The sequence below is a fragment of the Arvicanthis niloticus genome, chromosome 3, assembly GCF_011762505.2.
Source record: "Arvicanthis niloticus isolate mArvNil1 chromosome 3, mArvNil1.pat.X, whole genome shotgun sequence".
Classification (NCBI taxonomy): Eukaryota; Metazoa; Chordata; class Mammalia; order Rodentia; family Muridae; genus Arvicanthis; species Arvicanthis niloticus.
This window is the reverse complement of record NC_047660.1, coordinates 73,925,242-73,944,802: the sequence shown is the minus strand read 5'-3', so window position 1 is coordinate 73,944,802 and position 19,561 is coordinate 73,925,242. Positions and strand designations below refer to the sequence as shown.

General features: G+C 48.9%; 1 protein-coding gene across 17 annotated transcripts in view; it reads left to right on the top strand.

The window, feature by feature from the left end:
* Positions 1 to 8,690: 8,690 nt before the first annotated feature.
* Camk2g (calcium/calmodulin dependent protein kinase II gamma) overlaps positions 8,691 to 19,561 on the top strand; it is a 56,444-nt gene continuing 45,573 nt past the window's right edge. For 7 of the 17 annotated variants that reach the window (XM_034497812.2, XM_034497814.2, XM_034497817.2 and 4 more), the window contains exons 1-2: positions 8,747 to 8,922; positions 10,216 to 10,310. In XM_034497812.2, the coding sequence (XP_034353703.1) occupies positions 8,858 to 8,922; positions 10,216 to 10,310 (160 nt within the window). In that variant the 5' untranslated portion in view covers positions 8,747 to 8,857. Of the gene's footprint in view, positions 8,923 to 10,215; positions 10,311 to 19,561 lie in introns of all 17 variants that reach the window. The other 10 variants (XM_034497824.2, XM_034497826.2, XM_034497820.2 and 7 more) reach the window with 6 other exon arrangements.

The window sequence follows — 19,561 nt, the reverse complement described above, 5'->3', positions numbered from 1 at the left end:
CTCTCTGTCCTTGGGGGTTTGGGGGACCCGGGGGGTGGGGGACGGGAGATAAAGAGCAGTCAAATCATACCACCAGTAAGATAAGCGAACCATATCAGAATAATAGGCCATCCATTCAACAAATCAATTATTCAAAGGCTCGCATCATGTACAGTACATTGTGCTCTGTTGAAAGCTACCAGGAGTGAGGGAGCCTTGCCCTTAAGGAACTTATAATCAGTGAGAGAGCTAAAAAATTTTTTTTCCAGTTTTTATTTCTTTGAGCTGATGACTTGCTAAGTAGCTCAATGTCGGTCTGAAACGCTCAGCAATCTTCCAGCAATCGGTCTTCCAACTGCTGGGATTAAAAAAATAGAGCTACACATTTGGCCTCAAAATAAAATGAACTATAAGAGTTTTTAAGTAAGCTTACAAAACAGATATGGTGGATCACTTTTGTATTCTTAGCACTTGAGAAACTGAAGCAGAATCATGAGTTTAAGGTCTACCCCAGGTGTGTATCAAAACCTTGTCCCAACGACTATAAACTGAGTTCGTTGTCAGCTGCCAACTATTCCAAAGGCTGAGTTTAGAAAACCCAAGAGTGCTTTCTGTGCTTCAAGATGTGGGATTTTTGTTTATTTTTATTTTTGTCTGGTTGGGTTTGGTTTTTCGTGACAGGGCCTCTGTAGCACAGGCTGGACTCAGTCTTGTGGTTGCTTTGTAGCCAAGGCTAGACTCAAACACTGCCCTCCTGCTTCACTTCCCTCAAAATGGTGATAATAAAATTCAATTTCTCAAGTTGCTATAAAGATTAGGGTAATATTTGAGAAATAAGTAAATATATACACACAGAAAACAACTCCATACTGAAAGCTGCCAACAACAACAACAAAAAACTCCACAAACAAAAATAAGAAGCCTCCACTGTGGGTCAGCGAGATGGCTCAGTAGGTAAAGTGCTTGCTGTAAAATTCTAAGGACCTGAGTTCAGTCCCCGGAACCCATGTAAAAGGGGGAGGAGAGAACCAACTTCACAGACGTTGTCTTGTGAACTCCCATGAACACACCATGGGCACACACATGCCCTCCACACACTAATAATAAATAAAATTTAAAATGCTTCCTTGAAAATACAATTGACTGGGCATGATGGCTCGCATCTGTAAACCTAACTCTAGGAGGCTGAGACGGAGAATTGCCTCAAGTTCAAGGCCAGTCTGAAGTGAGACCCTGCCTCGGACAAACAGAAAAACAAAAATGAAAGAAAGAAAGAAAGAGAGAGAGAAAGAAAGAAAGAAAGAAAGAGCAATATTTTAATTTAAAAACTTTATTTATTTATTTATTTATTTATTCATTTATTTAATGTGTATGGGTATTTTGCCTACATGGATAGCTGTGAACTGCGTGCGTGCGTGCGTGCGTGCGTGCGTGTGAATTAAACCCAGGTGCTCTGGAAGAGCAGCAAGTGCTCTTCATCACTAAGCCATTTCTCCAGCCCCATAAAGAAAAAAAAATATATATATATATATATATATATATGAGATAAAAATATATGATGAGGTGATGGGTAGAAATATAAGAATTAAAGTAAAGAGTATCAGGCTATTGGTAGTCTCATAGGCAAGGGAGAAAGGCAGTGTCCAAGTTTCTGAACTCCAAAACAGGTCCCAAGGCACCAAGATCCTAGGCCTGGATTACTGTATTGCCTATCAGACATTTATACTTAAATGTCCTGTATCCATTCAAATTCAACAGCTCTAAATCCAAATTAATCAATACAAGATGATGGCTAAGGCCTGGTGGTACAGGTCTACAATCCTAGCTACTGAGGAGGCTAAAACACAAGGATCTCAAGTTCAAGACATTCCTGGGCTACTGAGTGTGTTTCAGGCCAGCCAAGGCAACATAAGTCCTATCTCAACAACAACAACAAAAAGACAAAAACCCAAGTAGGGATATACACAGGGGTTCTGGGTTCGACTTGATTACCCAGTTTCCCAAGCACCTGCAAGTCCTCGGTGTTTATTTCAGCACCTGATCTACACTGTCCTTTCTACTGGCAATGTTCCCTCTACTCCGGCTTTAACAGCTAACATCCTTCTTCCATTTCTTCCTACTTCAAGTGTTTCTGTTCATCCAAATTACTTGCTATTAAAAATCCCAGAGTGCTTAGCTTTTATATATAGGGTTGAACAGAAACAGATGCTGGCCCCATGAGTTCTAGCATCGCAGACACAGGTGTAAAGTTGTACTTGGGACAAGTGTTTTGAAGAAGCGGTGGTTGGTGCTTTGGGGGCTGTAATTACAGAGCTGTGATCCCGTCAAAGGGTCAGGGCCCTGGAGTACTTGGAGAAAGCAATGCTTGAAAGAGAGAACTGGAAGACAAGCAAAGGATGTGGTGTAGATAGAGCCGTCTCAGACAGGCATTTTTCGAAGCCCCAGAGGTTCTGGTGGTAACTACTTTCTTGTACCCTGTCTGTTACTTTCTTCTTGCTTGTGGTAAGTAAATCTTCTTTAAGGGAGGGTCTATTTCTGAGCCACCTTTCCGTCTTCTATGGTAGTTAGAACTAAAGCTTGGCAAATCAGAGATGCGATTAACAGTGGACTTAAGGGGACACCGCCTATCCATTCTGGAGGAATATCGCCCTCAGAGACTCTGAAGCTCTGCAATATTATCCTGTACCAGCATCTAACACCCTCCTTTGTGCTGGCCAAGTAACAGCAGAATGTCCAGCTTCAGCCTAGATTTATGTCTGTCCTTGGTGGAGGAATCTTCTCACCTTGTACTGGAGATGCAGCTCTCATGTGTGGATGAGCATGGAAGCAGTCTACTGAGTGGACTCCCTGGGAGCTACAGCGTTTTAGGCTGTGAAGGAACACAGGGTTGGCTGTGAAAAGGCAGTGCAGTTTAACCAGGGCCTGTAGATGCTTTCCCCACCTCCTCTCTGCACTCTACACCACAATCTCTTTTCTACCCCTCAAATACTCTGAAAGTTTTTTTTTTTTAAATAGTGTGTATGTGTGTGTGTGCGCAGGCACACACACGCGTGCGTGGCGTGCCTGTGTGAGTTTATGTGCAATGTGTGCTCACAGTATCCTCGGAGGCCAGAGCCCATTGAACTCCTTGGAACTAGAGTTACAGGCAGTTGTGAGCCACCATGTGGGTACCTGACCAAACCCAGGTCCTTAACACCATAAGTTCATTTTATTTTCTCAGCAGTAGAACTGAGCTTGAATTTTTTTTGGGGGGGGGGGGTTCATTGCCTTCCTATAAAAATGTAAACTCTGCAAGGGCAGTTTTGCTCGATTGTTCTTTCCTGTGTTCCAAGTGAGAAGAGCAGAGGAAAGTGTTCAGTTGGGTGGATGGATGGATGGATGGGTGGATGGTGGATAGATTCGACCTCTGAGTAAAGTCTGGATACAATGCCTTTATTAAAGCTAAGTTCACATTGAGTTTAAAGTTTCAATTTACATCCCATGAATTCATCCCCATTGGCTTTCTTTGTGTGGCCCTGTCCGTCCTGAAACTATTTCTAGCTCTGCAGACCAGGCTGGCCTGGAACTCAAAGCTCTGCCTGCCTCTGCCTCTCAAATGCCGGGTTTAACAGTGTGTGCCACCAAAGTCTGGCTCTCTTTCATACATTCTTTCTATTGACTGGCTTTCAGCTGTCAGTCTATCTTGGTTGTTCCTCCAGTAGCTATTGCCCTGGGGCAACCTGTTGGGAAGCCTTTTGCAGGCTTCATCTTCCCCTTCTGTAAGATGAAGTGCTTGGTAGCTTCTGTACTCACAAGGGAGTGGTGAGATATGCATAAGTAATATAACATGTGCAGAATGCATAGTGAGTGTGCTTCAGAAGAAGCAGCTTCTCCCTGAAAGTTTTAGCCAGACAAATGGCTCCTCATCCTTACAGCTGTAGCTATTCTTGTGACTCCCTGTGTGCCTCACATCCAGCCACCAGGGGGCGGCACATGCCATTCTTCCTGTCCAGCAGGGCTAGTGCAGGCAGTGATTGGTGGCTCAGCACCTTTCTTTAGCCTCTAATGAGGCGCTATTACCTCTCCGCTGTGCTCCTCCTTCGTCTCCAAGTTTCTTATCCTCACCCCACCTCCTTCCTTTATTCATTTCACAAATATTTAATGAGTGCCTGCCCAATGCCAGGCGCTGAGCATTTAATGAGAAAGATAGATACTTCCTGCCTTGAGTGAATACCTAGTCTAAAAGGGGATGGCAGAGGGGACAAGAAGCAGAGGAGCTGGGGGGAGGGGAAGAACAGGTCTACACTACCTTATCTTTTTGTCTAGAAAGTACAAGGGAATCCTTTCTTATTTCTCCCTGGAGATGAACTCAGAGCTTTGCACACACTGACCAAGTACTTTCCCATTGGGTGACTCCGCAATCCCAAAAACATGGTTGCTCATGTTACATGTTCTTCTAACTCATCAAATTTCTGAGCTCAGCCTTTCAACCTGGTGCCTCAGACTCTACCTCACACGTCAGTTCCTCATATCCGTACTGTGGCTCCCTCTCTCTCTCGAATAGCCTCTCACTCTCAAAAATCTCAGTCCCCTTTACCCAAATCTTCTGGAACTCAATCCCTTACATCAATTATATCAGCTCCCCCTTAAAGAGATTCTACGTGCGTGTAGGTTTCATTTGCATTTCTTAGCCCCTTTCCAGCTGTCAATAGAGGGATGGGAAAATACTCTGACCCCAAACAGTGACTTGTCTGGGAGCATGGGCACTGAATGCACTGCTGAGCCCACCCTCCTGGTGTGGCCTCCAGGAACAAGGACACCCCTTACTCCAGAGTTGGGGGTTGTCTTAAGGGTTTTCATTTTTACTTAGGCTTTCCTATCCCAAATATCACATCATGGTCACGGTTTTCCAATGCTCCATCACCACTTAATTCTTTCAGAGTTCTTTGAAGAGGATTCATGCATGATCTTATTGCCTCTTCTGAAATAGTACTAGACTCTTACAGAGTTGGAAGGGCTCAGAGAAGCTACTGGTCCAGCAGATTTTAAACTTCTTTTTGACCAAGAGTTACACAGAAGGACTGGAGAGACGGCTCGATTGTTAAAGAGCACTGACTGCTCTTCCAGAGAACTAGATTTAGTTCCCAGCATCAATATGGTGGCTCATAGGTTCTGACTCCCTCTTCTGGCCTCAGAAGACACTAGGCATGCATGTAGTACATAGACATGCAGGCAAAACCCCATACACGTTAAATAAAATAATAATAACGATAATAGCCAGGTAGTGGTACTTTTAATCCCAGCACTTAGGACGCAAAGGCAGGCCAGGTCTCTGAATCTGAGGCCAGCCTCATCCATAGAATGAGTTCTAGGGCAGACAGGACTACAGAGAGGAACCCTGTCTTGAAGAACCAAGTAATAATAGGGATGATGGTGATGATGATGAAACATACTCTATAAATGTATTTACATACATGTGCACATATATGTGTGTATAACGGGAACATGACCATCTAATCCTTGGTATTTAGAGTACTATGGACTGAGTCCCATGTACCCTATGGACGCAAGGCTGATTTAATTCTCCTAGCATTGATTTTACAACATCTCCCAATATGTGAGCAACTATGCTTTGATTTTAATGGTATCATCTCCCTTGCATTTGCATTTGTTTATTTATTTGGCTTTTTTTTTTTTTTTTTTTTTGAGGCATGTCTTACTGTATAGCCCTGGCTGGCATAGAACTCACTAGATAGACCAGGCTGTTTCTCAAACTAGTCACCATCTTGTGATTACAGGTGCGTGACAGCGCACCTGCCTCCCCTTTCAATTAAATAGCTCCCTTCCAACTGCTCTGTTTTTCTTAGATTGGAAGAGTAAGTGTTCTCACATGCTCTAAAATCACATTCCGAAATTAGGGAGGGAAGTATATGTCATTCAGGGGGGCAATATGTAATTTCCAGTGGCTTCAAGACGAAAGAAAATCAGAACAAGGGAGGGGTACCACCCAGTGGGGTACCTCTGGTGATTATCAAGGCATCAATTTCCTGTGTTGTTTACTGTTCTGGGAGCTCTGAGCACTGCCTGAGAGCTGGTGCTGCCCAGGGGACTGGCTACAACCAGAACAGCGCAGCCTGTGGACCCCACGAGGTTGCCATAGATACTGATGCGCAGGGAGCTAGCGAGCTGGTTATTATTTGTGTGCATCGTCCCTCTAATTGCTGTGAGGTAGCTGGGGGTTGTGTGGGTGCTGCGCCAGTGGGGATCAAGAAGGGTGTATGCGAGGGTGTGTTTGTGTGAGCACACAGAAGTGTCTCCAGGCTCCAAGCTGCCAGAGTGGACACGGCAGAGGTCTGCGCCATCAGGAGAAATAAATGAAGGAGGGGAGAAAGGAGCAAGGTAGAGATGTAAAAGAAAAACGGAGGCTTCAAACTGTATAAATTATAAATCTCCACTTTATTAGGGCACTCCACTGAAAGTCTGTGGCAAGCAGACAGGAGGTAATTGATGAACATTTGTTGAAAACTAGGTGGCTCCATTTACACGGTGATATGAGTCATTTCCAAGATTTCACCCAATATTTTCCTACATCATTTTCCATCTCACCCAGAGACTCACAGTGCTTCAGATGGTAATCCTGAAGCATCCAGTGTAGATCCTGTAGGTGGGATGACAAACTGCTCACCGCAAGCACGTTGGGCCAGTCAGGTTTGACATTTCCCCCAGGGTATCCCTAAGAGGTCCCATTTTATCCCTAGTCTGTGCTTGTGACTCTCTCCTCATTCCACCTTACATTAATGAATGTGTGAGTTTCAAGTATCAGCGTCTGGAGGTCAGGAACCAAGTTGCCTCGAGCACTCAGGAAGGGCACACTGAAGAAAAACTGATATGCTGCCTCCATTTCTGGAGCACAACTAGCAGCTGCTTCTGCCGCAAGGGTAGAGGAGAGAAACTAAAGACCTACTGGCATCCCTGATTTTACAACCTCCTTACCCTACCGGGCTGAGACTTGGGACCTGCTGCTTTGAGGTAGGAAGTGGCCCGTGTCCCCTCCACTTAACTTCCTGTTGCCATGTGGAAGGGTGGAGTACACACTGCTCTTGTCTTCTCCACTCCTTCCTTGGTTCTTCTCTGCTCTCAGGCAATCAGTTAAAGCTTTCTTCTTGGTCCCCATTTTTCCCTATTCTCCAATCGACCCCCCCCCCCGGGCTCTGTTAGCATCTTGCTCTTCCCACCCCTCCAGAGGGAAGCTTGGGAGGCCAGGATACCTCTCAGCTGCCTCCCCTGGCAGCACTAGCCTGCTGACAGAGGAGGCTGGATTCCCAGTGGGCATCCTGCTGTAATCAAGACTGAGAGGCAGCAGTTGGCTGAACTCCACTCTGCACAGTTGGGAATGGCCCCTGACTTGGGGTACAGCTGCCGGGGCACGTCGGGAACTTGCCCAGCATGTTTCTCCTCCAGAGTCAATTTTACTTGACTGTGCCCCCATGAACTTGTAATAGTGGAGACAGAGCTATTCCATAAACACTGAGTCTAGAGCTGAGTATCCATTTGATTGCACAGTTTAATGGAAGAAAAAATACTAAACACTAGCTGCAAACACTGCTTTAATAAGGTACCGAGGATTATTCTAAGCACTACATGTGATTTAACCCAGTAAATGTTCACAGCCCTATGAAGTATACTGTACTATTATTTCCAGTTCTCAAATAAGGCCCAGATTTCATGGATTGCCTAATGTCTAAGGTCACTGAGTTGTCCAGACATCCAGCTAGGGAGTATGATCCGAGAGTTCTCAATAACGTGTGCTAGCACTCATACCTGCGAATGTATCATTACAAAATGTGATAAAGTGCCATACAAGTACAGAATGCCCCACAAGAAAATGAGTATGCTTTCATCTTTTGCTTTTAGCCACCAATGCACAAAGCCTTTTCAAGACATTCTCACTTTTATCTTTTATTACTGACCTAAGAGAGAACATTTATCTCTAAGATTGGAATGCAGGAAAGCATCACACAGGCCCGCAAGACAGCTCAGTGAGTAAAGGTGCTTGCGCTAAGCCTGACTACCATCCCCCAGTGTAAAGAGAGAACCAACTCCCCAAGTTGTCCTCTGACCTCCACACGTGCGCTGTGGCAACCACAGGGCCACATGCATACACATACGAAATAAATAAATGGAAAGAAAGAAAAAGCAAGCAAACGTCTTGCCCCATGTCCTGGTTTCCCTGATAAAACCGCGGCTGAAGGTTTTTTGGTTTTGTTTTTTTCTTAATGATGCCCTTGATTCTTGCACTAGTCTAGAGTGTCGGCACCCTGAGGGAAGGCTGCTGGCAGCTAACTCGGCAGTCTGGGGAGCATCTCCCGAGTGTACAGTCTCACACACGCTCTTTGACCTTGGCATTTTCCGGCTTGGTTCAGGCTGCAGGCTTGGGACCCACGTGTGGGGCCTCTCCCCAGACCTCGGTGGTCCAGACCCAACACTACTCAAAAACCACTTTCACACATTCGTTCCTGAGCTCTTGCAGGGTCCGCCCTGGAGGAGCCCGCTGGAGGAGTCTTTCAGTGGGGTCGCTCCCGGTGGGTGGCCGGGAGAGGGGACCCCGCGTCGCTAGCCCTCGGGCACCGGGGGGGCCTAGTTCGGGCGGCTCCCAGGGTGGGGCGGGGCCGACGGCGGGAGGCCCCTCCCCGGGGGCGGGGCGGGGGCCAGCGGGGCTTGGGGGCGGGGCCGGCGGGCGGGCGCGGGGGTGTCCCTCCCTCCCTCGCTCTCTCCGGTAAAGTCTCGCGGTGCTGCCGGGCTCAGCCCCGTCTCCTCCTCTTGCTCCCTCGGCCGGGCGGCGGTGACTGTGCACCGACGTCGGCGCGGGCTGCACCGCCGCGTCCGCCCGCCCGCCAGTATGGCCACCACCGCCACCTGCACCCGCTTCACCGACGACTACCAGCTTTTCGAGGAGCTCGGCAAGTACGGCCCACCCGCCACGCGCGGCGGCCCCCCACCCTAGTCCAGGCGTCCCGGCGCTATGCGGCTTCTCGCCCCGCCCCCCCGGCCCTGCACCGGCCGCTGCAGCGCCCCCACGACCCGCCCCACCCCCAGCTTTTCCCGCGTGCTGCCTCGGGGCCCCGTGGCTCTAGGTTCCCGGTCCCGCAGCCCCCTCCGCGTCCTGCAGCAGCTGCCAGGCTGCTGCACCCGGCGCTGCCGCGGGAACTGCAGCCCCGGGACTGCTCCAGGGCGCCTTCCAGCCCCGCCCCTCCTGCACCCTTCAGACGCTCCCCTCCCTCGACCCCGCCTGCCCACCGCCCCCTCCCCACCCAGCTCCGGAGCCCACTCAGCACCCGCTCCCCAGTTGCCACGCGCCTGGCACTCAGGACCCTCCCCAGCTCTGCAGTTCCAACCCCGCTGCGGTGCCCGGGTGTGGGGAGATGTTTAGTGCCGGGCCCCGCCCCCCGCTAGTGCGGCTTCCAGGATCCCAGCCTCGCTGCTGGGCAGTGCTGCGGCACCCCCGGCCCCTCCCCCCATCCCTGCAGTGGTCCCAGGAGCCGTGCGCCGCAGCCGCAGCATCCCCCTCCCCTCCGCACTAAGCTGGCCGCCGCAGCCCGGGTCCTCGCCACCCCCACCCGCGGTGCAGAGCCTGGCCACTGCAGCCCCCGCTCTGCCCGCCCCCCTAGATGTTTCCAGAGCCCGAGATCGCAGCCCATTTGGCGGGTCACGTAGAGGAAAATAGCACGGGGAAGGGGAGTTACTGCTGTCAGAATCAGAGCTATCTTTCCTCTGTTTCCCTGCTGTCAGTTGAGCCGGGATGCTGTGGGTTTAAGCCAGTTTAGCGGATCTTGACCCTCACTTTATCCCAGGCTTAAGGGAAATTTCTCAGGAAATCATACATTCTGTTTAATCTCCTCTTTCCCTACTTTGAATTATTTCTGCTGAGAGAAGGAACAAGGTCTCCCTGTTCCTTCTCACTCCTGGTTGCCTTTGCTGGGACCACAAGGCAATCAGTGAGATGCAGCAGGTGTGTATTTGAAGCGTCGCCCACCAGTCTGAGGTTGAGGCTGTTGCTTTGCCCAGGAACTAGATGACAGGTTGGGAGCCAGGTGGTGCTCCACCCACATCTGTTTAGGCCATGGGGCCTTACCATTCTTATGTTAGCTGTTGGTTGTCACTACAGGTCTGGTGGTGGGAGCATGGCTGTCCTCGTCTGAAGTGTGTGTGTCACTTTGCTTGGCTCCATGTCCCAGTTCTTCTCCCTTCTCCCTCCAGGGGTGCCTTCTCAGTGGTCCGAAGGTGTGTGAAGAAAACGTCTACACAGGAATATGCTGCAAAAATCATCAATACGAAGAAGTTGTCCGCCAGAGGTGAGTGTGCCCTGTCTGGGCCTCGCCTTGAGGATCTCTTCCAGAGATTAGATTTCCTGGGAGGTGGGGGAGTATGTGTTTTAGCACTTGGAGATGAGTTGGAATTTCAAGGTGGGTGGACTTAGAAGCCAGATAAGGAGTGTGAGAGAATTAGAAGTGTTCAGGGAGGGAAAAAAAAAAAAGTAAGGGATGTGGGTAACTGGAGTGGTCCCCAAAGGGTTGAGGAAGTTCAGATTTTCAGTGGAGAATCGAGAGGCTGTATTTGGTATGGAATAAATAGCTCTTAATTTAGGGTACTTAGAGCCCCTCTCTTTAGGCCAGTGCTGGCTACTGCAGGCTTGTCCTAGCCCGTGTGCCCTGGTGGTAACTTAGGGTGGAAATGCAGTAAATGAGCAGTTTTGATGAATCTAGCCTCCCCTGCCCACCAGGCGGCAGAACAGACTCCCAAGGGAAGGAAATCTGTAAACATCAGGGGAGGCTGCTACTGGCGAGGGCTTCTGGGGAACAAATCCTGCCAGATGAACTTGATCCCTTTTTTTGATCAAATTACAAACTTGATGGTGAAGCAGCAGATGCAGTCTGTCCTGGGCAGAGTGTGATGATGCCTCATGTTCTCTAAATCTCGGTGGTCTGGATGGAGCAGGAGCTGCAGTGCCTCAGTGTTCGAGGAATCTACAGTGTAGGCCCTAGAGCCTTGCTTGTGAGAGTCTAAGTACCTAAGACTGAGAAGCCAGGGCCTGTCTTTAACACTTCAGATGTACATCTCTGAAACTGGTATTGGGTGCTCGCCAAACTTACCTCATCTGATAGGTGTAGACCCAACAGTGTGTGAGGTGACTTGGTCTGGTTAATACAGAGGTCAGGTCCTGAGAGCTTCAGGGTACAGCACAGCGACAAAGGTTATACGACTCAGAAAGGAATTAGGGCTGGGCAGTAGGACTCCCATAAATATATTAGGAGCCAGGACAGATGCCCTGGGGAAGATGTGGTCTTTGGCCAGTAGTGACGTGGGCATCGCGAGGGCCAGATAATAGATGTCCCAAGCACCCAGAAGCTCTAGAATTCCAGAGAGATGACAGTGGGCTTCTGTCCTGTTGGCAGTTGTTCTGGGACCTGTTCCATGGAGCCGTGTCTGCCTCCTGGCCTGGGTGTCTCTCCCTGTTCCTATTACCAAGGCTTGTTTTGTTGCCTCCCACCGGCTGCATCTTCTGTCTCACACTGATCATGTACATTGGCTGTAAAGTTGACTTGTTTTCTTTCCATCGGGTACCTTGAGTCCAAGGCAGTGGTTGTCATAGAGATATGTGGGTGGTCAGATGCCCTCCTCCTCTGGGATGGGGGGACAGCAGTAATTGGGTTCTCTGGCAGACATGCTCTGACTAAGAGTGGAAGGGGCAGGCAGGAATGAGGTGAAGATGGGTATCTCCCTGTGTATCTCCCACACAGCTTAGCCCTGGTGTCTCAGAAATGTGGCTGATAGCAGGTGTCTCCAGCGGATGGTGCAGCACTCTGCTTTGCTTCTCTCCAGAGCCCTGTGGTCCAGGAGTGAGAGAGGGATAGGAAGCTGAGAAATGAAATCTGGGGATCTGAAGGTAGCTGGTTATGGTGACTGGAACTACCAACCTTGGGCTTTTATATTCTATCCTAAGCCTCTGGGATAGTGTCCTGTTTTCTTCCTCATAGACTTTCTGCCTTATCCTTTCCAAACTGGTATCTTGGTATTCTTTCTCTCCTAAACTGGATGAGATTTAATTTCTCTGCTTTTCTTTTCAGCTTGAGAATTCTAGAATAAGATCATGTGTGTCAGGCAGCAACTCCCCCACTTGAGAGATGGCTATGCCAAGACTGAGGCTTTGGCTTGTGTACCAGGTTAACTTTGGGACAGAGGCCCATGGCAGCTTGTGGATCTGCTCAGATGCCAAAAAGAGGGGTCAGGAATGTAGAGGTGCCATTGCTGTTTGGAGGTGGGAGAGAGGGAGGGTGTACTATTGGAGATGGTATGCTGGTCTGGGGGTGTCACCATAGGGGTTGGGTCAGGGTCCACACCAGGCTGGTACCCATGGGGTTCAGGAGTGAAAACCATGGCTTCTGCAGCCTCTCAGTTTACGCTGTATATTTTATAAAGGTGCTGTAGCTGGGACTGGGTTTCACTTGCTGCTGTCTGTCTGTCTAGGGCTCTGCAGGTGTTGGGTTTCTGTGTTTGGGAATGTCATTGCCCCACTAGGGTCACCCATGTGAAGGTCTGAAGAGGCTTGCTGTGTACGCTGGGATTCCTTGAGGATTTGCTTTCTTTGAGATTTGTCTTTACTGCAAGCTGAAAGGCAAGAAATGGTAGAGAACTACTTTTCCTTGTTGTCCTAATGAGATGGCCCAAGAGGCCCTCGAGAGGCCACGCAGTATTCTGGGTGTCAGCTCTGCATAGGAAGCTTTCTTGGGGGCTATACTTTCTTGTCATTGTGGCCTCTGAGGCCAACATTGGTGGCTGAGTTATCATGTAGGCTGCTCATACGAGTGTGTATTGAGCATCGTGTTGGTTTTTATCTGCAGGCCTGTCCACATAGGCACCGAACGCTATGTAACACCATTGTTTTTGCTTCAGTGCAGTGATGGGTAGGGACTTGGGACTTGTACAGGAGAGCCCATGGTTCTAAGCTTAGCTCTACTAGGCTGAAGGAGGCATTTAAAATAGGCTTGGATGCAGGATCTAGTGGGCCAGGTGACGGCAATGATAAGACGTTATTTTAAGATTTAAGAGCACCCCCCTCAAAGAGCCTGAGCCCTTATGTCTTTTTTTTATTTTTAAATCTTCATATTCCCTTCTTATCTTTATTCATATGCATACAGATTTTCACCTCGTAGAGCATAACATTTTATATCCTGCTCTCTTTGCTTATATCCAGAGCGTTTCTCCATATTTCTCCAGTTGAAGGGCAGCAAATGGTCCTTTCTGATTTCTATGTAGCTTAGGATTTATCCTTGGAGGCACCATAAGAAACCTCTGCATTTGGGTTATTTATCTGGATTCCAGATCCGTTGACTGACATTGATACTGGAGTAACGCCCTTGGCCTTAGGAGGGATGCTACCAGAAACTGCGTTATGAAATCTGCTACAGCACTTGCTGTATTGCTTATTCATTTGTCTGTATACTTCATGTCAAGAAATTTCTGCTGAAACTAGGTATAAGAAAAGTCTGTCTCTCCATGAGAACTTTGAGAGGTGAGGGGAAAGACCTTATTTTTTTCTTTGCTTTTGTGTAGGCAGGACCTAGCAAAGTACTTGATACACAGTGAGCATGAATGAATTAAGTATAAAATGAATGAATTAAGAGGCCTAGATAACCGGCTGTGGTTGGTCTTGGGATTTGGCTCCTAGGGAACTCAGAATCAAGTTTCTGGAGACCTTGGACCCTGACTAACCTGAGTTCCCCCATTTTGATTCAGTGGCCAGGCTGCTTTGGAGAGAACAGAAGAAGATAAAGACTTGTGCTTGGGGCATAAAGCAGTTTAGTTTATGATTCCTCTTTTCTTGTCATTAATGGCCTTTTAGGACCCCTTCTGGGACCTCCTCTAAGTTGACTTTTACTTTCAGTGCCAATGAAGCTCACTTTGAGTACTGGTTAAAATAGCAGCTCCCTGGCTTCTATCCACAGAAATTGTGCTTTGAGAGGTCTGGGGTCCCCAGTGTCTGCATTTTTAACACATGCTTCAGGTAACCTATGAGCCACTTTTTAAGAAATCAGTAGGTGGTGGCACAGGCTATTATTCCCAGTACTCTAGAGACTGAGACAGGATGAGTGCCACAAGTTCAAGGCCAGCCTAGGATATATATCAAAACCCTGCCTCAAAACAAACAAAACAGGTAAAATCACAAAGCAGCAGCAGCACCATCAGTCACTCTTGGCGTCTTCTGGGATTTGCCACAAATGCCTTTGCCCAGCCTTCACTGGCATCTCAGGTGGTCCCAGCTGTCATGTGGCCATCTGTGCACATGAGCTGATCTGTGATTAGGAGCCTCACTCTCTGTCCCCATTTGGGGTGTCACTTTGTGTCTGAGGCCATGGCAGGCTGAGTATCTGATGTTGTGTGGCATGTTGGCTACCCGAAGGGTAAAGGCTGTCCCTTTCTGGGTCCAGCTGGCCCTGGGGACTGAAATGGGATCCCCTTGAATGGTGCCAGCTGAAAGTCCCCACCCCCTTGGTGTTGGCCTGAGTAGCCCCCATGACATTTGTGTCCCCTGTGGTATCTCCAAGTAAGATTTTCCTGTTAAGGAGCTGGGTGAGGGGAGGGGAGGAGAAGACCAGGATGGTAGGAACGGAAAGAGAACAGTTAGAAGGTGCCCTGTACCTCTGGGACTCGAGGGGAGATTTCAGAGGTTCTGTGTGAAAACAAACTTTTCAGTTGAGGATAAAATAGGCTGATTTTTAGACACCAAGAAATGGTTTCCTGCATGTAAGTGATGGAGCTCTGAAGGCTTCCCTGCCGTGCATGGGGGAGTAGGGTGGAGGTCCCACCTCTGTGCCAAGGCTTCTGCTTGGCTACTGTCATACAGTCAGGCTGAGAGGTGTGGAGCTTAGTTATAGAACACTGACCTGTCACCTAGTCTTCCTACCCACCTTCATAGAAGGAACTGGGGTCCTGTGTTGGGTGGGAATGCAGGTTAAAAGGTATCCTGTTCGGAGAAGAGGACCCTGATTTTTTTTTCCCTGTCGCTTGTCATCATATCCTTGTCAGAAGCTGTGCTGAAGCCTTAGAGGGGAGTGACGGCCGCTCTTTGCTGAGGCTGGAGCAGGGAGGGAGACTTGGTGTGGTCACCTCCCACTCCCCATCCTGTGCTTGCTACTTTCTGACAGGGACAGGGGCTGACCCCATGGGTGGGTGCCAGAGGGTGCTGACAGAAAGAGATGGGTACTTTTGCACTTCTTGAGTCTCTCTGTAGAGGCCCTTTGTCACCTGCACATGTCCAGACAGATGTGGCCTTGTGGAAACTGAGGCATGAAAGATTTGTTCTGGGTTTGTTTCGAGCTTTAGATATGTAGTTTTCCTGATGCTCAGATCTAGGAGTCTTTAGACTATATGGTCTTTGAATCCCCTTGAGCGGTTTCAAACCTCCCCGCTAGTGCACACCACCCCTCCCCCCACCCCCTCCAGATCTCTTGGAGCCCAGGCTGGTCTCAAACTCCGTACGTATCCTTAGGGATGACCTTGAACTCCTGGTCTTCTGCCTCCACCTCCCAGGTGCTAGGGTTTATCTTTTTAAACACAGGTTCTAGTCCTTTGTTCTGTGATGAGTCTTGGTCATCCCCAAGCTCTTCATCCAGCACCGCAGATAACTCTAAGCCCAGCAGAATAAGCCTCTCCTTATTGCCTCAGTCTTCTGTACCCACATTTGTTTTTGGACTCTGGTGGGGACATTTCTAGCCACTCCCCCCCACATACATCATTTCTACTTCCTGGGCCCTATCACCATCAGCAACAGCAGACTCCCATCTGCTCCCTCTTTTCTCCTCCCTCTCTTTCCCCTCCCCCTTCCTTGCTGCTGCCCTGGGAGGAGCTATTTTTAGGGGCTGCTTCCTGGGATGTTTTACTTGGGGCTGGTTACCATGAAGGAAATGTCACCAAAACAGTGGGCAAAGGCTAGGGGCACCCACTAGGGGCATGGAGCTGACCCCGTTTTGACCCTTAAAAGTAGCCAGAGTGTCCACAGGCAGAACCTTGCCTTCTTGGGGCTTGCTAGTGACCCCATGGGGACTTTGTCCAGCGAAGCTGGCTTGGAGCTTGAACTTTAGGGCGCATCTTGGCGCCTCTTGCCTTTCCCTCCTTGGTTAGCCTTTTCTTGTCTGAGAGCCAGAGGCCATGGTGAGGCTCAGGACTTTCTGTTTTCTGATTGGAACTGTTTGAGTTAAAGCTGAAGGCAAGGTATTCGTTTGTATGTGTGCTATGTAAGGGACAGAGCCAGAGGGGTAACAAGGTTATATTTCAGGTACTGTCCCCCTGTATTTATAACCATCAGCTAGCTCTAGTTATATGTTCATTGACGGCATTAGAAGATTCTGTGCTTCCTTGGTTGACTGACTTTGCTTTAATCGGAGATTCTTTGCACCTTCAGAGAGGAAGGGCTATAACATCATGGTGTCAGGGGGAGGTCAGTGGGCCTGTGGCTGGAGATCCTCACTTGTTGGTGTCCACAGGGCGATGCCGTGGATAAGCAGCAGGGGAAGGTGGATTATGACACAATAGCCCTGTGCTGCCCTTGTTTCTGTTCGGGGTCAGAGCAGGGTTTCAGCTGTGTGTGAAGGGAAGTTGGGGGCACTCAGGAGGGCAACAAGGTGAGACCACCTCCACCTGGGATCAGAAACCGGTGGGGCTGCTGGGAGCTTCTCACAGCTGATGTTGAGGCCACAAGCACAGATTACAGAGGGAAAGGGAAAGATCTCATTGAGATTGGAACTCAAGAAGAGTCCTTGTAGCCATAATATGGCCATGTGTCCTTTCCTACTTGCAGAAGGTTGTATGTTTATGTGATAACAGACCTCTTATCTGAAGCTAGTGCTGGCTTCTGTGGTTTTAGAGAAATGTTTCAAAATGAGTGTGGAGGTCCTTGGCATGGCCATGGAGAATCAGTGGCCAGTGCTCTTGGTCCTTTAATCCTTGAGAAACGAAGGCCAGTGTATTTGGAGTAGGCCTTCTCTTGGGCAGGAGAGAAGAGACAGTTGTAGGGTTCTCTATGCCACTGGCTGCATGCTGTTGCCTTACCTCTGATAACCATTTCTGCTCCCCTTGCTATATCCGGTCACTCCTTGCTGCCCTACCTGTGAAATTGTGGTGTCGTCGACCAAGTCCTGCCGTACATGGGCAAAGGCTGAAGAGGCAGTGTTTCCAGTTATCCCTGTTTCCCAGGACCTGGCTCTGCCCTAGGTTTACTGCTGGGGAAAAGCCCAAGCAAGGCCAGGAAAGCTCGGACAGGCTCCTAAAAAGGCTGCTTCTGCTTTCTGATCCTAATGCTACCCCTGCAATTAAGGGGGAAAACCTCGCAAGAGGGCTGTCTGTGGTTGTAGCTATGCTGAAGGCCTGCAGGGTGGGTCTCCATGGCAATAGCACACAGGCGGGCAGGAAGTGGCCCTGTGCAAAGCGGGGGAAGTGGCTGTTGTCAAACAGGAAGGGGGGGCTGGGCTGTGGGGTGGGAGGAGCCTTATAGAAAGGTGGGTGAGACAAGGGTCAGCTACAGAAGGTCCAAGTTACCCTGAAGTAGTCATTGAGGAAAGGAAGGAGGCTGGCTTTGTGGCTAGAGTACCTGCTGGTTTGTCCTTACCTTGATATGCCAAGCCTAGGCCTGGTCCCACCACCATGGACTAAGCAAGCTCAATGACTTCACCCCTTTTAATGTTGAGGATACTGTGGTCAGGAAAGGTACTCTACAAATTACCTTCTGTTCCTGCTAGTGTAGAACTCTTTGTGTTCTCACCAGTCCTGAGGAGACTGTAGAACAGGAGGTATGGGGAGAAAGAGATGAGAGATGACATGTGACCAATAGAGAGGTCAAGCTGTCATGGTGTAAGGACTGTGGTAGGCAGAAACCACATGGCTCACTGAACAGAGAGCTTGGGGATGGCAAGATGCCATAGCCAGCAAGACTGAGGAAGAGGAGGCATTTTGTGGTCAAGCACTCCTAGGCTGGCACACTCTCTGATTGCCCCCCTCTTGCTTGCCTTCATCTGCAGATTGTAGACATGCCCAGGCTTCAGGATGGCAATGGGGGATCTCATGGGAATCCTAAGAAGTCAGAGGGTTCAGTTGGTGTGTTCAGATGCAGTGTCTGCCCAAGTGGAGGGGAGAGCAGGTTTGACTCTTTTGTGATCACTGGCAGTATGGATGAGCACATGAGCTGGAGAAACGGCTCCCTAGATAGAGTTTTTGCCATGTAAGCATGTGTGAGGACAAGAGTTCGGATCTCCAGGAATTCACGTAAATGCTGAGTTGGCATGGTGGCCCACCTGCAATTCTAGCCTTGGAAGCAGAGATAGTGAATCCCCAGAAAAAGCTAGCTAGCTGGCAACACTAGCCAAACCTACAGGCTTTGGAAGATTTGATCGAGAAATCAATCCTACCTTAGTGTAAATAAAAAGAAAGAGTAACCTGTGGGGAAGTGGGGGGCGCATGCCTTTAATCCCAGAATTCTGAGTTGGAGGCCAGCATGTTCATGCACATGTGCTTGTGTGTGTGTGTGTTTGTGGTGACTTAACCTCAGGCCTTCATATGCATGATTCATATGCAAAAATGTATAATATGCCCACATGTATGCACACACTAGGGTACACACACACAATGGACAAAGGGAAAATAAAAGCTGTGGGCACATGCCAGTTCAAGAGACCTTTGTCCTCTTTTATCACCAGATCCTTGGAAGAGAGTATGCCAAGCACTCTACCATATTACCTCTTCTGAACTTCAGGAATTGCTGTTTCTGTTCTAGAAGTATGAAACTACAGACTGGGGTTGTGGCTCAGTTGGTAGGGTGCATATGGAGCAAGTATGAGGTCGTAGATTAGATCCTAGGCACATAAATGTGGTGTGGTGATACCTATAACACCAGTACCTAACAGGAACAGAGGAATCAGAAGTTTAAGGACAGTTTTGGTTACATACCAATTTAAGGACAGACCATCTCATCATAAATGATGGATGGATGGATGGACGGACGGACAGATGGGTGGATGGGTGGATGGACAGATGGATGGATGGATCCCGTCCAAAAGGTAAGTGACTGGCTCATTTACCTCCTTTGGGTTTTAGTCAGATGTTATCTTGCTGAGGCTTCCCCTTCACCTTGCTCAAACTTAGCCCTTTCTCCCCCTCTTCCCCCAGCTCTGACTGCATAACGCTAACTTCAGGTCTAAAGTTTCTTGAGTCTGTATCCCCTACTGCCATTTCTTGCCCCATAGAATGTGGACTCCACGAGGGTAGGGATTTTTGACCACTTTATTCATCATTGTTCTCCAGCCTTCAGAGCAGTGCCTGTCAGGGTAAAGGACTCAGTAATTACTTTCTGAAGGCATGAATGGGCTCAGGCACATTTAATAAGTTGGTGGAGTGGCAGCCCTTCCAAACCCAATGTGTTAATTGCTCTACCTTGTGGCGTAGACCCAGAGCAAAGACCAAAGCATAGCTCTGGGGTTCCAAGAAGCCATGAATCTTGCCAAGAAAGTGAGGCTTGGCTCCTTGGGAATTAGGCTCAAACTAAGTGGGAAGATTC